Raw genomic sequence first — 19907 nt, 5'->3', positions numbered from 1 at the left:
CACACACACACACACACACACACACACACTTTTAGCTTATCTGTCCATATGTCTTTAGCAATCACCCTGCCATCCATCAGTGATATTGTGGACATTTAATAAAGCGGACACCACAATGGAACATAGATAATGTTCCTGTGAAGATAAGCTTACAGGCAGACACAATGCTGTGTCCTCCTGGCTGCCAGCCAATTAGAGCCTAGCACTGACATGGCGATAGCTCTATCCGTTATAAAGTTGTGCAATCACGCTATGAGAATGCCTCGAGAGGCCACTTCCTAGTGTAATGTCCTTATAGGTACACCTACGTCTTGGATAAACAATGTTTGTGTACAGTAAGGGTTCTCAAACCTTTTAATTTCAGGCACTCAGGTGGTGCAGTGGTATGGTACTTCCCACCACCACGGAGGCCGAGGGTTCGAATCCACCATGGAGCATCCGGCTTTGTCGAACGTCTCTATATGAACACAATTGGCCTGTGTTCGGGGGAGCGAAGACAGGCGGAGAGGATGATAATTGTCACTGCTATAGTATAGTGTATATAGTATCGATGTACAGAAAGGATAGGTTCTTGGTTTACCTATGATCCTAGATGATTATTTCTACTAGAGATGTCCCGATACTGTATCGGTATCGGAAAAGTATCGGTATCGGCCCTTATTTGTCATATCGGTTCATATTGGTATCGGTGAATATGCCAGTCTAACCACCGATCCGACACAGGGATAAGGGGTTGACACTATGGCAGGTAAATAAAATGCTGGGGCATGTGGAGTTTGCTTTTGAGTTGCCCAAACTGCAAACTGCACATATGAGTGAGGAGTCTGCTATAAACACAACACGAGATATATAGCTAGATAGCTATAAACACAACACGAGATCACTGGTATCGGTATTCGGTATCGGTATCGGCTAACACAGAAATTGTGGTATCGTGATCGGATCGGGAAGGAAAAAAGGGGACATCCCTAATTTCTACATTTGATTTATTACCTTGTGTTGTCCTTGCTTACTGTAAAGTGCTCTGGATTAAGAGTGTCTGCTAAATGCAGAGCGTCTCCCTATACAGTTGGGTGCCACCGATATTGTCCCTTATCATTTGACCCATTTAGGCCTGACCTAAAATTTTTAAAAAATCCTTCTAAATCCTCTTTTTTGAAATAAATATTTTCACGATTTTTCAAAAATAGCAGACCTACAAGCTCATAGCGCGCCACTCGGTGGCGCGCTATGAGCTTGTAGATCTGCTATTTTTCAATAGCTAAATTATAACAATGTTTAAAACACCAAAAGGGGTTCCCGCCCAAAATGGGTTAACTGTCCTTTTGCGCAGATCACGCAAACCTCAGCAAAAAGAAAAGGACAATATCGATGGCCTCCAACTGTAGGTCCTTGATGCACGTCCCACTGGGAGGAGACCCCGTGGCAGACCAAGGATCAGATGGAGGGATTATATCTCCAAACTGGCCTTGGAACGCCAACCCCTTATTGTTTTTATATTGTAGGCCTTTAATAATACCTATAATTTATATAGCGCTTTTCGAAGTAAGCAAAGTCGCTTGTATTGTATTGTATTGTATTGTATTGTATTGTATTGTATTGTATTGTATTGTATTGTATTGTATTGTATTGTATTGTATTGCGTATACAATGCAGATGGTCCTTTGTCACCAATTCTCCCCATGAGACAAAATAAAGTAACCTTGAACCTTGAGTGCTCTACCGACCGCTTTCAGGAGTATCGGTAGAAAGATTGTAATGCATTAGCCCCCATTTAGGTCTGATTGAGACTAAAATAAGAGATGGTTTACGCAGTACTTATTAAATCATTAGTACCTGACATGAACATTTATAATAAATCCATACAACTAAGAAATCTAAGTACAGGACCGAGAGGGAGGAAGTGAGTTGAGTGCTTCACAGATGAAGCAGGATTTGTGCTGTCATTTAATCACAGTCGTCATTTTGTCCACTGTCGGGCGGAAACCTCTTCTTATCTCATATTTTAACTTTTCTTTTCTTCTTTTTTTGAGTGGTGTAAACCACTCCTACAACTGGCTTTGTTAGTCTGAAAAAATGAGCATGGTTGCTACGGTCACCCAGTTCACCCGGGTGTGATTTCATTACGTCAGACATTACGTCAGACCACAGCTGATCAGGCTATATAAGACCTTACACCACTCAGTTCACACGGGTGTGATTTTTTCCTACATGATCACATGATTTCACGCAGCGCTTTGAGCTTGTAGATCTGCTATTTTCTATTCTTTTAAATTTGAATCCTAAAGTTTTTTGGACATACGTTTCCACCCGACAGAGACGATTCATGAGGAGCATAAAGGCTGGAGCAGACATGCATTCAACATTATACTTTTGCTATAGGCCTACGTTCAGTGTAATTTGATGCCAATGCTTTTATACGTTCAATGAAGTCAAATGCTGAAGACGCAACTTTTATTTGTACATTGTGGTATTGATACTTTTACTTTCAGACATGTTTTGGGGTTATTTTAACATCTACTCTGGCTTTTGTGAGGACCCCAGACAGTTTGTGAGTTGCTTGATTCAGTATTTAGATATTTGATATTCATTTTTATCAGACAGGCCCACTTCTTATGCAAACCCATTATGACGACAAAACTAACCATGCTAGATTTGTCGAAAACACCTGTCCTTGGTTCTATGGTGACTGATATTGTGTCCTTCTAATGTGTGAGGGGACGTGTTTTGTTTTGTTTTTAATTAATTTCTTTCATTAATTTGTCTGGGGTGCTCACAAAAGCCCAGACAAGTAGCCTACATGTTAAAATGACTCCAAACATGTTTGAAAGTGAAATATCCCTTTAAGTCATTGTCCAATGTTCTCAACCAGGTGGTCCCCAACTAAATGGAGAGTTGGTAACCAAATGGACCCTTAACTCTTGAGAGTGTAAAATTAAACCAAACATCTGCATTACAAGAAGTCTACACAATTAGAGAATTCGAATAATTGTTATTTTGATCGTTTGCCTGCCTTGCCAACTCAGTGTATGAGTAGGATGGCTTGGGTGCGGCAAGTCGTGCGGGAGCTGATGGTAGGTGTGGCACTCCACCTCAGCATGCATCTCCCAGGGGTCTAGCGCATTGCTTCAGGGACAGACTCCCGTGTGTTACTGGTGGATATACCGACAATAAGCCACTCCCGACCTACTTATTCTCCTATGGCACTAACATCAATACAGCAACATCAATACAGAATGGAATTGGACAAAATCTTATCCAACAATATGAATTTGACCAAAACGTTTTGGTCAAATGGTGGTCGTGGCTAAAATGCCAAATATAATGGACCTTGATATCAAAAAGGTTGAAAACCACTGCTTTAAGTAAACAAAAAATGATCACACCTGTGTGAAGTGAGAGGCACTCTTATCATCATACATCATCATGACGTCTATCTGCTATGATGTAAATTGTCCATTCAATGTCAATGGAACTTTAATCTTTGTGTAGGATACCAATAACGATTTTCTATGACGTAGATTCTCCATGGGAATTTAATATTTGTGTAGGACAAAAATATCAATTTGCTCAGACACATATGACGTAAATTCTCCATTCATTGTCAATGGGAAAGTTTGCCCACTTGAGTAAACTAAACTAAACTCATGATTAGTCTTGGCATTTTGCCAATTATTTGCAATACCCTCGTGACCCACTAGTGGGCCCCTGCCCATAGGTTGAGAACCAGATGCTTTGAAAGCCAGTAACATAGGGGGCACCGTGCTGTCGCCTCACAGCTAGAAGGTCCTGGGTTCGATTCCTGCTCGGGACGCTGTGGGTGCTGGCGGCGTGCTTTCTCCTCCGCGTCATCATGCCCATACCCGAGGCGGGGTTGGTGAAAGGGTCTTTCTGTGTGGAGTTTGCATGTTCTCCCCGTGTCCCCTAGGGTAGGTACCCTCACAAAAAACATGCAGTAATCCTGGTCTCTAAACTGCCTCCCCCTGCCCAGCCGGGGCGCCTGATGGAGGGGAAAGGAACTGGTTGGAATAACGTGTTCTTTCCATGTGCTACGTCCAACCAGGGAAACTCCCCCCTGTCAGGTGTAAAGGTGCAACTTGGACACTCAGGCATGAAGGAAGCATGAGTTCAAGTCCGTTGCTCTCCGCATGTCCCCCATATGGGGACTAGGTTGGCGGAGGGTGTGTAGAGCCCAGGATCACATCATTAGATAATTGACACAGGGGTGAAAAATTTGTTACAAAATCATGGGATAAAAAAAGAAAAAATGCCAGTAACATTTAATCATGTGAACTCATGGAATGTGCAGAGATAAGAAAGGTTCACAGCAAACACATACTGTAGATCACTGAGCTAAGGCTGCTGTCCTAGAAAAAACCTTGCATGCATTCATTCATTTATTGATTTAACCTTTTGGGTCCAGGTGCAGACAGACAGGCAGACTGACAGACAGACCGACACCATCATTCACGTTCACATTAATCCAACTGGCGCCCATGCGCGCACACACGCACGCGCGCGCGCACACACACACACACACACACACACACACACACACACACACACACACACACACACACACACACACACACACACACACACACACACACACACACACACACACACACACACACACACACAGGTGGATTTTTTTGGCAGGGGAGGGATCACACTGCAGTGCACTTACTGGAATCAAGGAAGTTCTGCTTCAACCCTTACTTGTGTCTGCAGCAAAGACAGATAGCCTATACGCACAAATGCAGGCACAGACAGACAGAGAGAGAGAGAGAAAGAGATAGAGAGTTGGGGGGAAGACAGAGTGAGAGAAAGGCATGGTGAAGGACAGATATAAAAGGACAGATAAATGTCCCTTGGTTCTGTCATAAATCGTCCCCTGGGCCATCTAAGTGTCCATAACCATACATCACTACACTGCCATTCAACGTCCATTAGCCATGAACCTGTGCGTCTTGCAGTCGTGGCGTGCTATAAATAACTCCCCCATCAACACTGTTACAGTATACATGCATGTAAGGTTGAGACATAAACACATGTATAAATCAGATTTTTCAAGAGCAGTTAACGGTTAACCACTTGAACCCCTGCAGCTTCCATATTATGGGGACAGTGGTCAAAAATAGCAGATCTACAACTTAAGAATTAAGATCACAACAACAAATTTGGTAGAGAGCAGTGGTTCTCAAAGTGTGGTGCGGGGACCCCCAGGGGTCCTTGAGTGGACAAGATCAGATATACAAGATCATAGCGCATCGCTGGTAAATCTACTATTTACTTATTTTGAATTGCTGACAATAGCAGATCCTAAATGGTTTAAGTGGTTAACAATATCAACAGTAGGATGGATAGGTACATGGCTGTAGCGTATATCTTGTGGACCAGGCCCATTGCAAGTTGCTGTACTCTGTCCTCTACAGGGTAAAGTCTATACCCTGAGCCATCCCAAAAGGGGCGACCGTACCTGTTATCAAAATAAGCAGTCAGTAGCCTGACTGCTTATTTAGATAATAATCTAACCTTAATAATTCTGATGGTGGTTATTTATTTGCAGCTAAAGTGCGTAACATTGTCACCCACTTTAGCTGTGAAGCCGTCTGCCTTGCTGAGATTACTATTTGAACCAAAGAGGATGGATTTAGTTTTACCCAGGTGTAATGATAATATATCAGCGAGCCAAGTGCAGATTCAACCGAGTTCAGCGCTAAGGGATTTTTCAACCTGCAATTTGTTCCTGTCCGAGATGGGGTGGCATTCCGATTATGTGGCTTCTGCGCGTGCGGGTTAGGGACAGTGTTAGTAATGCGGCAAGCAGAGCCGGGTCATGTTTGAAAACTATCGAAAATGTTTTTACCTGGTCTTCTAGGGTTCCCTGCCACAAACCCCTTTCAGATGGGGTGGACAGGGCCGGATTTACCCTCCCAAGGGCTAGACACAATTTCAGGGGCCCCCTGGGCTGTGCGGTGCGTTTCGGTCGGCTTGAAAAAAATGGGGTATTTCGTTTTAATTTCGCTGTAATTTTGGGGTACCAGCCCCCCCAAAAGAGAGGCAGGCAGACAGACAGACTAGTTGCTGAATGGATGCAGCCACTAGTAGCCAGTAGTGCACTAATGCAGTTTTACAGCAAAATATTTCACAATGTGCTCTATAAAATCACAGTAAGAGAGATGAGCAATAAAGAAAGAGTAAAGCCACTAATAGTGCACTAATGCAGTTGCCAGCTTTACAGCAAAAATATTGGGGGTATTTTATTTTAATTTTGGTGTAATTTTAAGGTGAGAAGAGAGAGAGAGAGAGACAGACAGACCACTGTGCATGCATGGCAGGCTTTAGGGCTTTCCACAGCTACCCCACAACACAGCATCACTCATGTCTGCAGTGAGACAGCAGAGCAGAAGCTCTCAATGTTTAACCATAATAATACATATACAATAACTAAACAAATTTCACTTGAATTGGATTGCAATAATTAACAATTTCAAATCATATATTCTTTTTTTTGCCCCCCCCCCCCCATGTATGGCGGGGGCCCCCGGGCTGTAGCCCACCCTAGCCCAATGGTAAGTCCGCCTATATCAATTTGGGGGACCCTTGACAGAAAGAAGTTTGAGAACCACTGCATATATATAGCCTATAGGGTTCATGTGTTTGTCTTGTTGTAATTGCAGTGAGCTTTACTAAAAGGATGCAGTGCAGTAATACGGCTGTACAAGGGGGACTAAAAAAGGAGAATACATTATCAGGGATTATCCACTTAAACCATCTATTCTTAGTAAAAAAAAAAAACAGACCTGAGTTGCAACTCTTGGCTTTTATCACACCAAATCTCCAAACCAAAAATAGAAGATCCACAAGTGTGCTCCGGTGCATTGTGAGCTTGTAGATCGGCTATTTGGGGCAAATGCAGCCTCTCTGGGCGTTTTAAGAACAATCTTAAAACGCTATATTTGAAGAAGCATTTGCAGACGTTATATTTTATTCCACTTCCATGCTTGTGTTAACTGCTTGATTTTACTTATTGTACAGGCTTTTTCTGTTCTGCTTTAATACCTTGTTTTTAAACTCACTGTAGGCTATGTAAAGCACTTTGTGAGATCTCTCTGAAGTGCCATATAAATCAAAAGTACTTACTCAGAATAGAGACTGTTGAGGTCAAGCTGTTGAGGCTCATTTTTTTGTTCATTGTGTTTGTTAGAAAGTGATAGGGAGCCGCTTACAGGAGCTAATGTACTGCCTATATGACCCATTATCACAGCTCGTTAATGTACTGCCTATATGACCCATTATCACAGCTCGTTTGTCAAAGATATATTTAGAAAATATATTAGGGAAAATACCACATTATAAGACATTATTGTTAACTTTGGCTGTGGACTGTAGGAGTTTTATTCCTATGAGAGTCCCTCAGACTGCCTCCCTGATAACGACGGTATGATAAATTTAGAGCACAGTACATACAGTAGACGCACCCTGGGGAGTTTACATACATCATATGAGAGAGAGAGAGAGAATGAGAATGAATGTGTAACAGACAGAGAGACATATAAACTGTGACAGACTGCAGATAAACTGTGAGAAACAGTGGAAGTGTGAAACTGTGCAGTGACAAGCCGACATGAACAACTGTCAAGTTTGTGTAAGTCAATCTCGGTTCGTTCTTCTACAATGAATGAGCTGCAGCATAGACTATACTGTAGATGCAATCATCACTGACTCACTACTGACCAGTGTGTGAACATGCTAATCATTACTGACTCACTACAGACCAGTGTGTGAACATGCTTATTGAAAAATGGAACCAACTGGAAACGTCCTTTTGACCACTCAGAGTTTGAGAATCACTGTTTTAAAGGAACATTCAGTGATTTGGAAAACCACCCAGTCCGCCCCGGTAACAAAATGTGCACATGCACGCACTACAGTGGGGGGAAGTGCAACAGGCCAACAGCATGTGCACCAAGGCCCGCCCCCACTCGATCATGATTGGAGGAAGGCCCCTCTCATCCTGATTGGATGAAGGCTTTGCCACCCGCCACCAAAACTGAAACTAGGGTTTTTTGACCCCAGGGGCTCACTGGGGACAGGGAGGAACTCCTTATATGGTCAGCACACTCTATAGTAGGGAGGTTTATAAAAAATAAAATAAAAAATAAGTGATATTTGAATGAAGTGAAATCACTTAATATACCTTAAAAGTATTTGCCATTCATGAATTTCATATTTCAGATACCAGATACATTCAAGCACAGCCAACAACACCTTGTATTGATCTTTTAATAACAAAGTAAAGACAGGTTCATGGATTTAAACATGTATTACGGCGGTGAAGGCACGTTGGGGGCTTGTCAATTGGCAATTTTTTGCAAAAGCTTTCCCCACAATACGGATGCTGGGGTTTTAGTGTCTAATCAAATTTGGAAGTAGTTTCTGTACAGGGTTCTCTCTCTGGACATTCAAACCAGGTCAAGAGTAACATAAGACAACAGAATTGTTTCAGTCTGTAGTCTCTTCCCTGCCGAGGTCTTTTCAGCCAGAGATCTTATTTTGAAGACCCCAAATTCACGACCTCTGAACCGGAAGCTAAATGGGCTAGGCTAATTGGGCTAGGCTAATTCAATCTGGGAAAAGAGATAAAAGTAGTATGGCAGTGGCCAGTGGACGAGGGGTTAAAGATGAAATACACACTTTCATTGAGTGAATACAACTTTATTTAGACCCATCTGTATGGTAGAGCACGTTAACGTTTCCAGCCAATCAGGACAGTACCCATTTATCAGCTTACATTTTAGTGTTAGTTTAAATTGTGTGTGCTCATTTATTGTGTCATCACTTCCGAATTCACTTGTTTAAAATTGGTATATTGACGTGAAAATGTGTTTTTTGTTTGATAAAGAGCTGGAGACTCCCGTTAGAAAAAACACTAGCAACGATTACTATCAGGATACAGAGGTATTTAACACATAATAAAATAATATCACTTACCCTACCATTAGGTGATTACAACTTTTTTATATATAACCATAACACAACATCCAAAAATCCCAGATAATATCTGGTCTCATATGATGATATTGATATACAGTTATACCAATATAGAGCCTAGCCCTATGGCTACAGCCTACAGGACATAAACCTTATATTTATTACAGACTGTGGCTTTAACACAAAATATAAAAAATTACACCCGTGTGAAGTGAGTGGTGCAACGCCGTGTGGGGTTCCCCGGGGGTCCCCGGAAGTTACAGGACCACGGCCAGGGTGCCGGCCCGGTTCCGGCAAGCCGCCCCACTTCCGAAACGGTAGAGAAATGACAGTCAACGTGTGGGGGTCCCTCTACTGTACTGGTACATACCATAGTGTACATATTTGTACCAGTGTACAAATATGTACACTATGGTACGCTTCAGTGATGAGAGCTATACAACTATCTGAAGAGTGTGTGTGTGTGTGTGTGTGTGTGTGTGTGTGTGTGTGTGTCATCAGCTAGTCATGTGTCTTGGTGCAGTCGTATGGTTTCCACCACTGTGCGAACTCAAGGACTTTCTTCCTCTGGTCGTCAAAGTTCTCTCTGATGGGCTTCCTCCAACGCCTGGGCTCCAGGTCCATCATTCCTCCTACTATCTCCTGATGGGAGAGAGACGCAGAGAGAGAGTCAGTCTGTGGCACAAATGCTGAATAAATAATAGACCTTGATATGAAAAGGGTTGAAAACCACTCGTGTAAACAAACAAATACAAAGCGATGGTAAAATGGTTTGTATAGGCCTGGGCACCGACCTTCCCAAAGTAGTGAGGGAATTTATGTTCGTTCTCAATAACATGAGCGAAGCCGCCCTGGAGGCCAAAGTCAACGGCAAAGTAGGGCAGACCTCTAGGAACCTGTGGACGGACGGACACACCCCCACACACCCACACCCCCACACACACACACACACGCGCACACATGCACACGCGTTATCAGAAGCCTCTTTATAAATGCAGCTCAGAATTTGTAGAGACTGTAAATGGATAAAAAAAAAAAAAAACTCACAGCTTGGCGGATATCTTTCTTTGAGAGCTCCACCAGCTTCTTGTTCATGGCCCACTCCTCATCACTCTCCAGGATGGCTTTCTGCACACACACACACACACACACATTATGAATGCCTGAATTGCCTTTGTTTGCCATATTTAACCCAAACGCTCGACATATGGTCAGTTGCACGCCAGTGCTGTGATAAACAAGCTTACAACGTGTTGCAGCTACTATAAATCAAGCATAATCATGATTCATAACTCTATCCCTCAACCTAAACCTAACCTCTAAATGACTAATCCTAAACTATATCCCAACCTGAATTCTTTCCTTACTCGACAACACCTAAAAGAAAAGATGGGAAACTTAACTTTGGTCATTATTTCTCCCCTTCAATAATACCAAGCAATTGGTATTTTATATTGTTGTTATAATTGATTAGTCATCTTTACAATGAGGTATAACTCGAGGATCGTGCAATCGTGGACATGAGACAGCTAAACGTGTGGGTAGTGCCCCCCAAAATGTTGCTAAAACCCCCCACTATGCTTTCGTTAGTAACTGCTCTTGTTAGATGTGTGACTGGTGTGAAATACCGGTAATCCAAATGTCCTCACTTGGCAGGACAGAAGAACCACGCACACACGCTGATTCTATTCTACGTCCGAGCATAGACATGGTAACGCCCCGCCTGCCTCTGATTGGCCTACCATCTTATCAGACTTTCCTCCGAGGTGGATAGCTATATTATGCTGGATAGTCTGACGCGAGGCGTACGTGTTCAATAATTGATTGAACACATACGCCATAATATGATTTGATTTGGGTGTGTTCTAAATAAAGTGTTGATTATCGTGTATTAATGTAATTATAGTAAACTAATACTATTATACTAAAAAAGATTAAGTTCAAGGGAAAAGAGACCTTTTTACAGTACAATGTTTCAAGTTTACACATACAAATAAATTACACAATAATCAACACAAACACTTTATTTATAACACACGTACGTACGTGTTCAATCAATTATTCAATATTTGTCTCTTCTACAAAAATAAAAGTTACAAGGCTGCATTCTGTCGCGCGTGCCAAGCTGTCATTCTCTTGTATTATTTCCCACCACGGAGTAAGTGTGGTAAGACGGGCAGTGTCGGGAGGCCAATCAGAGGCAGGCGGGGCGTTACCATGTCTATGCTCGGACGTAGAATAGGCACACACACACACACACACACACACACACACACACACACACACACACACACACACACACACACACACACACACACACACACACACACACACACACACACACACACACACACACACACACACACACACACACACACACACACACACACACACACACACACACACACACACACACACACACACACACCTTGAAGAATATGGGGGCCATGTCCCCCAGCTCTCTGGGCAGAGGGATACACTCCAGCACCATGTGTCGCCTCTTGCGTGGGTCCATGTGAGTCTCCATGAACACACAGTCCAGGTCCTGGGCCTCGAACACGCGCACCAACGCACGCCGGAACAGCTGAGAGCACATACAACACCATCAGACCAAACTAGTAGTCTCTAAGGAATAGGGAGGACACTCACACAACCTGTGAATCACACGCAGAGGCACCAGATGTCGTTCCTCCCAAGAGCATACAGTCTTTGCTGGAAGAAATAGGAAGGTGGTCCCCAGCAAAAGCAGGTCATATCATTTAGCATCACACTAATTCTAACTACTGTATCCATTTATATTGGCTTAAAACAATATAATAATAATGTGTATATATATATACACACACACACACACACACACACGCACGCACACGCACACACACGTCATACCTGTACCCATTTGTCATACCTGTCCTGTGCGACAACTAACATTTAATAATGTGACAGCCATATGTATGTATGTATGTATGTATGTATGTATGTATGTATGTATGTATGTATGTATGTATGTATGTATGTATGTATGTATGTAATATGGTATCATATGAACATGACAGCACAAACGTGTGTGAAAGGTGCCAGTAGAGTCACATGCTGATTGGCCAACCTGCATTTCTGACCAAACATCCTCGTCCAATCCGGTGGCAGAGCAGTGATGGTGCAGAGGACAGATGAGACAGTGTCCCTCTGTCATTGACACCCCCGCAGGCAGGCTGAGGTACGCCTGAACACACACACATGTTTGTGAGGACATCAACCTTTTAGGACAGCCATTTTATGAATGGCATTTCTAATAAATTTTTGCTCTACTTGTCAAAGTAGAGCAAAGTAGTGCTTTTCTTAAATCGTGATAAAAAAGGGCACTACAACAGAAAGTGGACTTCATCCTCAACTTCACCAAGATCACAATAGCCACATAGTCTTTGTCTAATTCTGTTCCAGTGTACCGTCCTGTTTCAACATGTAGTGGCAATATTAGCGAAACTGTCTTTCACAAATTAATGACTACTAGGGCAGGGCCTACCAAAATAAACGAGTGTGATAACTAATACATGTTATTGTTGGCTTAATTTTTGGTGTAGCACTACCTGGGGGAAACCCCACCAGCCGCCACTGATGCTTCCATAGAAGACATGCTGGCTTCTATGGAATCCAAATGACTGAACTCATATAAGGATTATTTATTATATGTTCCATGGTTGTTTTGTTTGTACAGTATGTTTGTGTATAGTTTCATGTTACAAAGTGGACCACAATGGAAACAAGCGAAGGCTTTTTTGTGTCGAAGTCCATTTGGCGTTTTTTAAAATGATGTCATTTTCTGTAATTTTCTTAAACTGCCAATAAAGTATTCTATCTATCTATTCTATGTATCTATAGCCGTGGACGTGAATCCATGCACTGTGGTGACTGCGTACTGTACCTTGCTCCCGATGGCCACTAGGAGGTGTTTCTGGAGCTGCTGGCTGTTGAAACAGTGCGGGCACTTGTCCATGGTGGCGGCCAGCCTGCGGTGCTCCGCGATGGCCTGGCTCCTCATCCTCTCCTCATCTCGGCCCTCACCCTCCCGTTGCGCCGAGCTCGACACGAACATGTCATCCAGGGTGTAGTCGTCTCCATCGGTCTTCCCCATCATCTGAGAGGTGGAGGAGAGGAGAGGGGAGGAGGAGAGGAGTACAGAGAGAGCAAGAGAAAAGGGGAGGTGACATGACATGAGTTGGAGAATGGGACGGGGGGGGTTGTGGAAAATCGTTGCTGACGGGCAGAAACTTCTTATCTCCATATGTGACTCTTTATGATACAGAGATGACGGCAAGACTAACTGTTCAGGAGAGGAGAAAAACTGATTTTTTCACTTTGTTTTTATCCAAAATGAGTTAATAGCACAGGCAGACTCTTCACATACTACAGCATGTCTGAAATAAATGTCAGAGCTGAAATCGACATATGAAATAAATGCTTAAACATGTAGCTAGGAGTAATGTTAGAGTCCACAGAAGTGAACATTTCAAGCCTGTTTTCTGCAAGACATTACTCTATACTGGTGGGTCAAACTGAACAACCAATATGTCAATTTGAAGCTATGATTCCCTGCTTTGATGCTGTTTTTATGCTGTTCATAAAAATGTCGGGCTTTTGGGCCAGACTGGGCCCAGTTTTTCCACATATTTCTCTGGCTTCGGGCCAGGCTCGGGCTGGGCCTGGTTGGCTCAAATTCTTAGGACAGATTAAAGCTCTATGCACAACTGATCTTTTTTAGTTCCCGATACCACGATTTCTGTGTTAGCCGATCCGATACCGATACTAGTGTTGTGATCTCGTGTTGTGTTTATAGCTATCTAGCTATATATCTTGTGTTGTGTTTATAGCATACTCCTCACTCAAATGTGCACTTGCAGTTTGGGCAACTCCAAAGCAAACTCCACATGCCCCAACATTGTATTTACCTGCCATAGTGTCAACCCCTTACCCCTGTGTCGGATCGGTGGTTAGACTGGCATATTCACCGATACCGATATGACCCGATATAACAAATAAGGGCCGATACCGATACTTTTCCGATACCGAATCGGGACATCTCTACTTAAAACGTATTAAAAACGAATTAATCAATGAAAACGTAACTTGTGTAACTCGTTATTGGGAGGGAACCTGTTCTACAATCAATTAACTTGTGTAACTCGTGAATGGGGGGAAAGTGTTAACAGACAGGCGGACCGAGGACGGATGGAGTTGATGGACACACAGGAGCGAAAACATAAGCCCTTGCCTTTAGCCGTTCTGGCCATCTGGCACATCTGCTCAGAAAGATTTATATTATAAATCGTGCTTTCAGCTAGATGTATTCTCATGTGGTTCATATGCAACACAGGGGAGGCCCTCGGTGTGTGTGCGTGTGTTTGTGTGTGTGATCAACAGTGTGAGACAGCATGCAGAGTATTGGCGGCGCGGTGTCCGTTTCTACGTCACAACTATTGTCGCCATGGCAACCAGGCAACATGTATGAATCCGATGCAGGCGCGAGAGTAGCCAGCGAGCATGATGGGGGTGTGTGTGTGTGTGTGTGTGTGTGTGTACTCCCTACATAGGCTGTGTGCCCGCTGTTTGTCAAATTGCATAGACAAGAGAAGTAAAGGCAAGACAGACAGACATACTTTTACACTATTATGTCTTTGCTGTCAGGCAGAAACCTCTTATCTCCATATTTTAACTTTGTTTTTTTATCAATGCCCTACTTGATCATACTACAGGCGTCACACAAAAGCATCAAATGTAGCTGATGTCCAAGCTCAAAACCTGGCATACAGTAGATGTGCTACTTTTGCTATGTTTGAATTTGAATTCTGAAAAGCAACAGTTTCCACCGGACAGAGACGTTTGGAAGTGGAATTATTCTCATCAAGGTGATACTGTTAAGTTTTAAATTGGAATTCATTATTAACCCATTAAAGGTGTAGTGAAATGAAAACACACTTTTAGACAATATCCATGGTCATCATATGGGCATACCTAACAATGGATGCTAAAAATTTGAAGTATTTTATTTTAATAAAATTCCATAAGAATAAATGTTGAATTACTCCTTAAAAACGAAAACGTACTGCGTGATGACGTGTAGAGCTACACATCAATAAAAGCCACTAAAAATGAAGCTCACCCGCTTGATTCCCATTGCTGCATCGTCCTCCAAACACAGGTGCTTTTGATTAAATAACTACTCCGTTTTTAGTTCTAAAATATGTATATACCGTAGATTGTGTATAGGGTAGAAATAAATCCCCTGGCTTTGCTGCCGTCTCTCTGTCACTTTGTTTACAAACGACACTGCATGTGGTCGTGCATGAGACAGACTTACGTCCCATCGCCTGGAGGGATGCGACCCTCTGATTGGTTCAGAAACTAAGATTCTGCCATTTGAGTGACCAAATTAACCATGTCACCACGTCTTTAAGACCTGAGGCCGATTCTACAAATGTATTCTAAATCCTAACAGTTTTCTGAAAAACGTGTTTCCATGTCAGTGGTTCTCAAACCTTTTCATGTCAAGGACCCCCCCCCCCAAAATGATATGTATTTGGCCGCGGACCTCCATTTTAAAGACGGGGTGAAATGGTTAATTTGGGCGTTTTATTTTGAAGTTTCAGCTTGAAACGATGGCTCTGAAGTTTCTGAACCTGTCGTGCAATCCTCGATGTTGCGCAACAGTGAGACGTCATCGAAAATGTTCATCCCCTCATTCCCCTGTTTAGCCGACGACAACGAAAATCTTAAACTGTTAATAACTCACGATCCCTCCGCGGCCCAGTTGCTAGTCGCGATAGATTTATTCTTACCTCCCGTTGTTGTCGATCGCCTCTAGAGTGGTGTGGCTACATCTAGCTGCTACAGCCACATCTGGAACAACATCCGGTCCGTCGGTAAAAGTGCCCCGTGTTTATTAATCGACTGGGCGCTATAATTTAATGGATTAAATAACCCCGGGTAATTAAAGTGTTAATGGTGTGTGTTGACTCTCGACCGGTTGTTATAGTCTGCCTGGAGCTTGATAACTACTGGCCGGCACCAATACTATGACCGCCAGGCTCTGTACAAACCGCTTGTTTGACCAGAAATGGGAGGGGCATTTGAAGACTAAAGCGACTGAAAGCGTGCGTGCGCGTGCACACTGAAGATGGCGCAGCTCAGGGTCTAAGCTAACAACAGATAGCCATTCGAAGCTAATGTGAGTAGCCTTTCCACTAGATCGAATCAAACGCATTTATACAACTGAAAAAACGTAGCTACGTATTTTGGCAGCATCACTTCCAGACAAATAACGCAGACGTTTGTTAGCAGAGAAAAGGTTAAAATTCGATTTTAAGGACTTTTTATATAAAACACGAATCCATTGCCCATATGATGACCACGAATGTGGTCTAAAAGTGTGAAAAACGTATTTTTCATTTCACTGGGTCGTTAAGATATTTTGTTCCAGGGACCCCCAGAATAAATTTGAGTTAAATATGTATTCAAAGATTTGCAAACATTTTCAAGATTAAGCTCATAGCGTGACACAAAGTGATGCAAAATTAGTCAAGATTTTCAGAAAAGAAAAGAAAGAGCAACGGTCGGGCACCTGGATAACCCTTTCAGTTTGAACAGAAGGACAGACGACAGACAGATCAAGAGCGAGAGAGATTACACTGATAATGGTGTAATGGAGCAATGGACCTATAATCAGCACTGCCGGGTGGAAACCTTGTATGTCCAAAAACGGTTACTTTTCAATAAATAGGGAAAAGAAATAACCTGTTTTCCAATTAATCCAATATAGTTATTATTATAGTCACAAACTCTTAACACTTTGGTCATTAGTTCAATAATATAAAACCCACAGACACTTAACCACTTGAAAAAAGTTTCAAAAGTAGCAAAACTAAAAATCAGATCTACAAGAAAACTGTGAAAATAGCCAATGTACAAGCTCATCGTCTATGTCGGGTGGAAACCTCATAATGTGCAAAACTGTTACTTTTCAGGATTAAAAAAAATAGCAAAATGATGTAGTATGTCCAAGTAGGGCGTCAATTTACGAAATAACACCAACAGTTAGAATATGGAGATACAAGGTTTCTGGCCGACAGCAACGCTACGATGGCGAGATGGAATCACTATAGCAGTGATTAGAGCTGGTATATTTACAGATGCCTCGCCATGGCAACACACTGTGTATTTTTAGTGTCCCAGGGTTGTAGGCACAGCATGTGTGTGTATACAGTATATGTATGTACATTGTACACACTTCAGAGAGACAGACAGACAGACAGACATGAGGACCCCCTCTAAAACGAGATGATGCATCTCAAGGGGCTATCCTTTAAATACATTTCAATATATACATACAGGCAGATGGGAAAAGTGCACAAAGAGCTAAAGCGCGCAGAGATGAGTAGAGGGAAGCATTCTGGGAATTTCACAATTCCCAGAATGCTATAAGTCTGACTTCATCTACCTCCATATAGTGCTGCCCAGAGCTCATATTCATATTGTCCTGCCCAGAGCCTCCATGAGGTGGTTAAGGTTTAGAGTCCCTAAATATAAGAAAAACAGGCTAAAGAACTCTTTTGTACACCAGTCTGTTCTGCTTTTAAACCAAAATCGGTAAAACCAAGAGCATATGTTCTATTGTTCTTGTTCCTGTCTGCTTCTGTGATTTGTGTCCTGTAATGTATATTTTGTAATGTATTGTGTATGTCTTGTCTGTATCTTGAACGGTGACGTCATGGACGCAAAACAAAATTCAATGCAAGCTGACAATAAAGTTGTATCGTATCAATTGTCCAGCCCAGAGCTCATACCCTGTCCTAGTTTTTGTCAAATATCTAACTTTCTAATATATTTCTAATTTTAAAGACTTAAATTTAGACTAAATTAGAGAACATTTCAAAAAAATAAAAATAAAAAATACATTTTTGGAGATACAAATAATCATACTAGGGAGTGTTTTGCTGCATGTGAGCTTGTAGATCAGCTTATTTCAGAGTGAGACATACTGTGTATAATAAGTATATTGTCAATGGAAACCAGCGACATGACGTTGCAAAGATGCAAGGATGCATGTACAGTAGCTGCTCCAAATCAACTCACAATGAGTCTTTGCGTCGTTGCGTCTGCCCGTGTGAACACAACATCAGGTCGTGATAAGTGTGGATCTCCATATTTGGGTATAACTGGTGGCATAAGTGTGGAACTCCATAGTTGGGCATTATAACTGATGACATTATTGTGGAACTTCATATTTGGGCAGGAGTGAAGGACATACACTTATACACACATTTGTGGGATTTAAAGATAATAATGGACAACAGGCATCGGCTTCTCCGATTGGCTAAACCATCCAATAGGCTAGCCTTCGTGGATTGGCTAAAACATTGGTTCTCAACGTTGGGCCCCAAGGACCAGGCAGGGGTCAAAATGGACACTTGGGGGTCTGCAACGCTGAGAGTGTACAAAAGAAACAAAATGTAATTGCAGTACTTTGCAATGTGTCTGAGATTTGAATAATGCCAGGTTCTGTGGAATCCCAGAACATCCATGGTTGCCAGGCTCTGATAACTGATAACATTTTCAGGTTAAGTGAGTTTGGCAAACATCCCCCTCTTGGGTCCAGCACTGCAGTTGCCAGGTTTGGCACAGTTCCATGTCAGTCCTTGAAGGTTTATTAGTGGTGGGAAGTAACTAAGTATGTTTACTCAAATACTGTACTTAAGTACAATTTAGACTGAATTATTTACTTTACTACTTTACTAGTTCTTTTTTGATACTTTAAACTTTTACTCCACTAGGCTACATCTCCGAGATCAATATCATTCCTTTTGCTCCACTACAATTATTTGACAGCTTTACTGTAGTTAATAGTTACCCATTTTGTACTTGGGAAACTTCTAAAATAGCTGATCTACATGGTCAAAGACATCAGCTTATAGATCAGATATTTTCAAAAAGGTTTAACGAATTAAAAAATAAATAAAGATTTTAATATCTTTCAATGTTGATGCCAATACAGGCCCTTTATTTGCTCACTTTTACTTGAAGGTTGAAATTATATTTCTCCCCTGAGCAAGCACACAGTCTCTATTAGCTCAGTGGTTAAAAATGTCAGCTCTTGCGCTGGAGACAGTGTTCAGTACTGCTTCCACCACTGCGTTTTCCCCTCAGTGATATGATATGGTGTCCAACATTGTCTGACTCAGGATGTGTTCAAATGCATACCTTGGCAGCCATGCGGGAGTAGAGGGCGTTCTGGTCCTGTGCTGTGCTCATCTTCTCTCTCCTCACTAAGTCACGCAGACCCACGTTGTCATCATCCTGGAAGTAGCGCACGCGCTCGCCGTCCACATGAGTCTCAATCTGCAGCAGAGGGAGGGGGAGAGAGAGAGGGAGAGAGAGAGAGAGAGAGAGAGAGAGAGAGAGAGAGAGAGAGAGAGAGAGAGAGAGAGAGAGAGATAGGGGGGTGATCATGTGTACAATGTCTTAATCACCTATCACCTAACCCAGGGCTTGACATTAACTGTTTGACATTCACTTGTCCCGGCACAAAAGTCACTTGTCTGGAGCACGAGCACACAAATAGGCCTACATTTTAAATCAATGTAAGTTAGTTTTTCTTGGTGAATACATGTTTGAATATTAGGTGAATATTCTAAGTTTGCAAGTTAATAGCCCTAGATTAGAATGTCTATGATATATTTCATGTATTCCAAATACACAGCCATAGACGCATTTAAACGTATAGCACTGCCTGTGCACCCACCCAATTATTCATTTGTAAGACTTGGAGTCGTTTTGGGGACTAGTTTCATATTCATTTGAGTTTGGCAGAAAATGTGTATTTAGTCAAATATCTCCACTTTACCATGAGCTGCACACGG

The 19907-nt window shown here is 42.3% G+C and overlaps 1 protein-coding gene across 1 annotated transcript in view; it reads right to left on the bottom strand.

The window, feature by feature from the left end:
• Positions 1–8715: 8715 nt before the first annotated feature.
• The window catches only part of cwf19l2 (CWF19 like cell cycle control factor 2), a 48815-nt gene continuing 37623 nt past the window's right edge, over positions 8716–19907 (bottom strand). The window contains exons 14-20 of the mRNA XM_079513833.1: positions 19249–19386; positions 12920–13132; positions 12104–12220; positions 11426–11581; positions 10045–10125; positions 9792–9893; positions 8716–9639 (exon numbers count right to left, since the gene is read on the bottom strand). Of these exons, the coding sequence (XP_079369959.1) occupies positions 9499–9639; positions 9792–9893; positions 10045–10125; positions 11426–11581; positions 12104–12220; positions 12920–13132; positions 19249–19386 (948 nt within the window). The 3' untranslated portion in view covers positions 8716–9498. The remainder of the gene's footprint in view (positions 9640–9791; positions 9894–10044; positions 10126–11425; positions 11582–12103; positions 12221–12919; positions 13133–19248; positions 19387–19907) is intronic.

This window comes from Electrona antarctica, assembly GCF_951216825.1.
Source record: "Electrona antarctica genome assembly, chromosome: 11".
NCBI classification, from domain to species: Eukaryota; Metazoa; Chordata; class Actinopteri; order Myctophiformes; family Myctophidae; genus Electrona; species Electrona antarctica.
The sequence above is the reverse complement of the archived record's forward strand: the minus strand, read 5'-3'. Positions and strand labels throughout refer to the sequence as shown.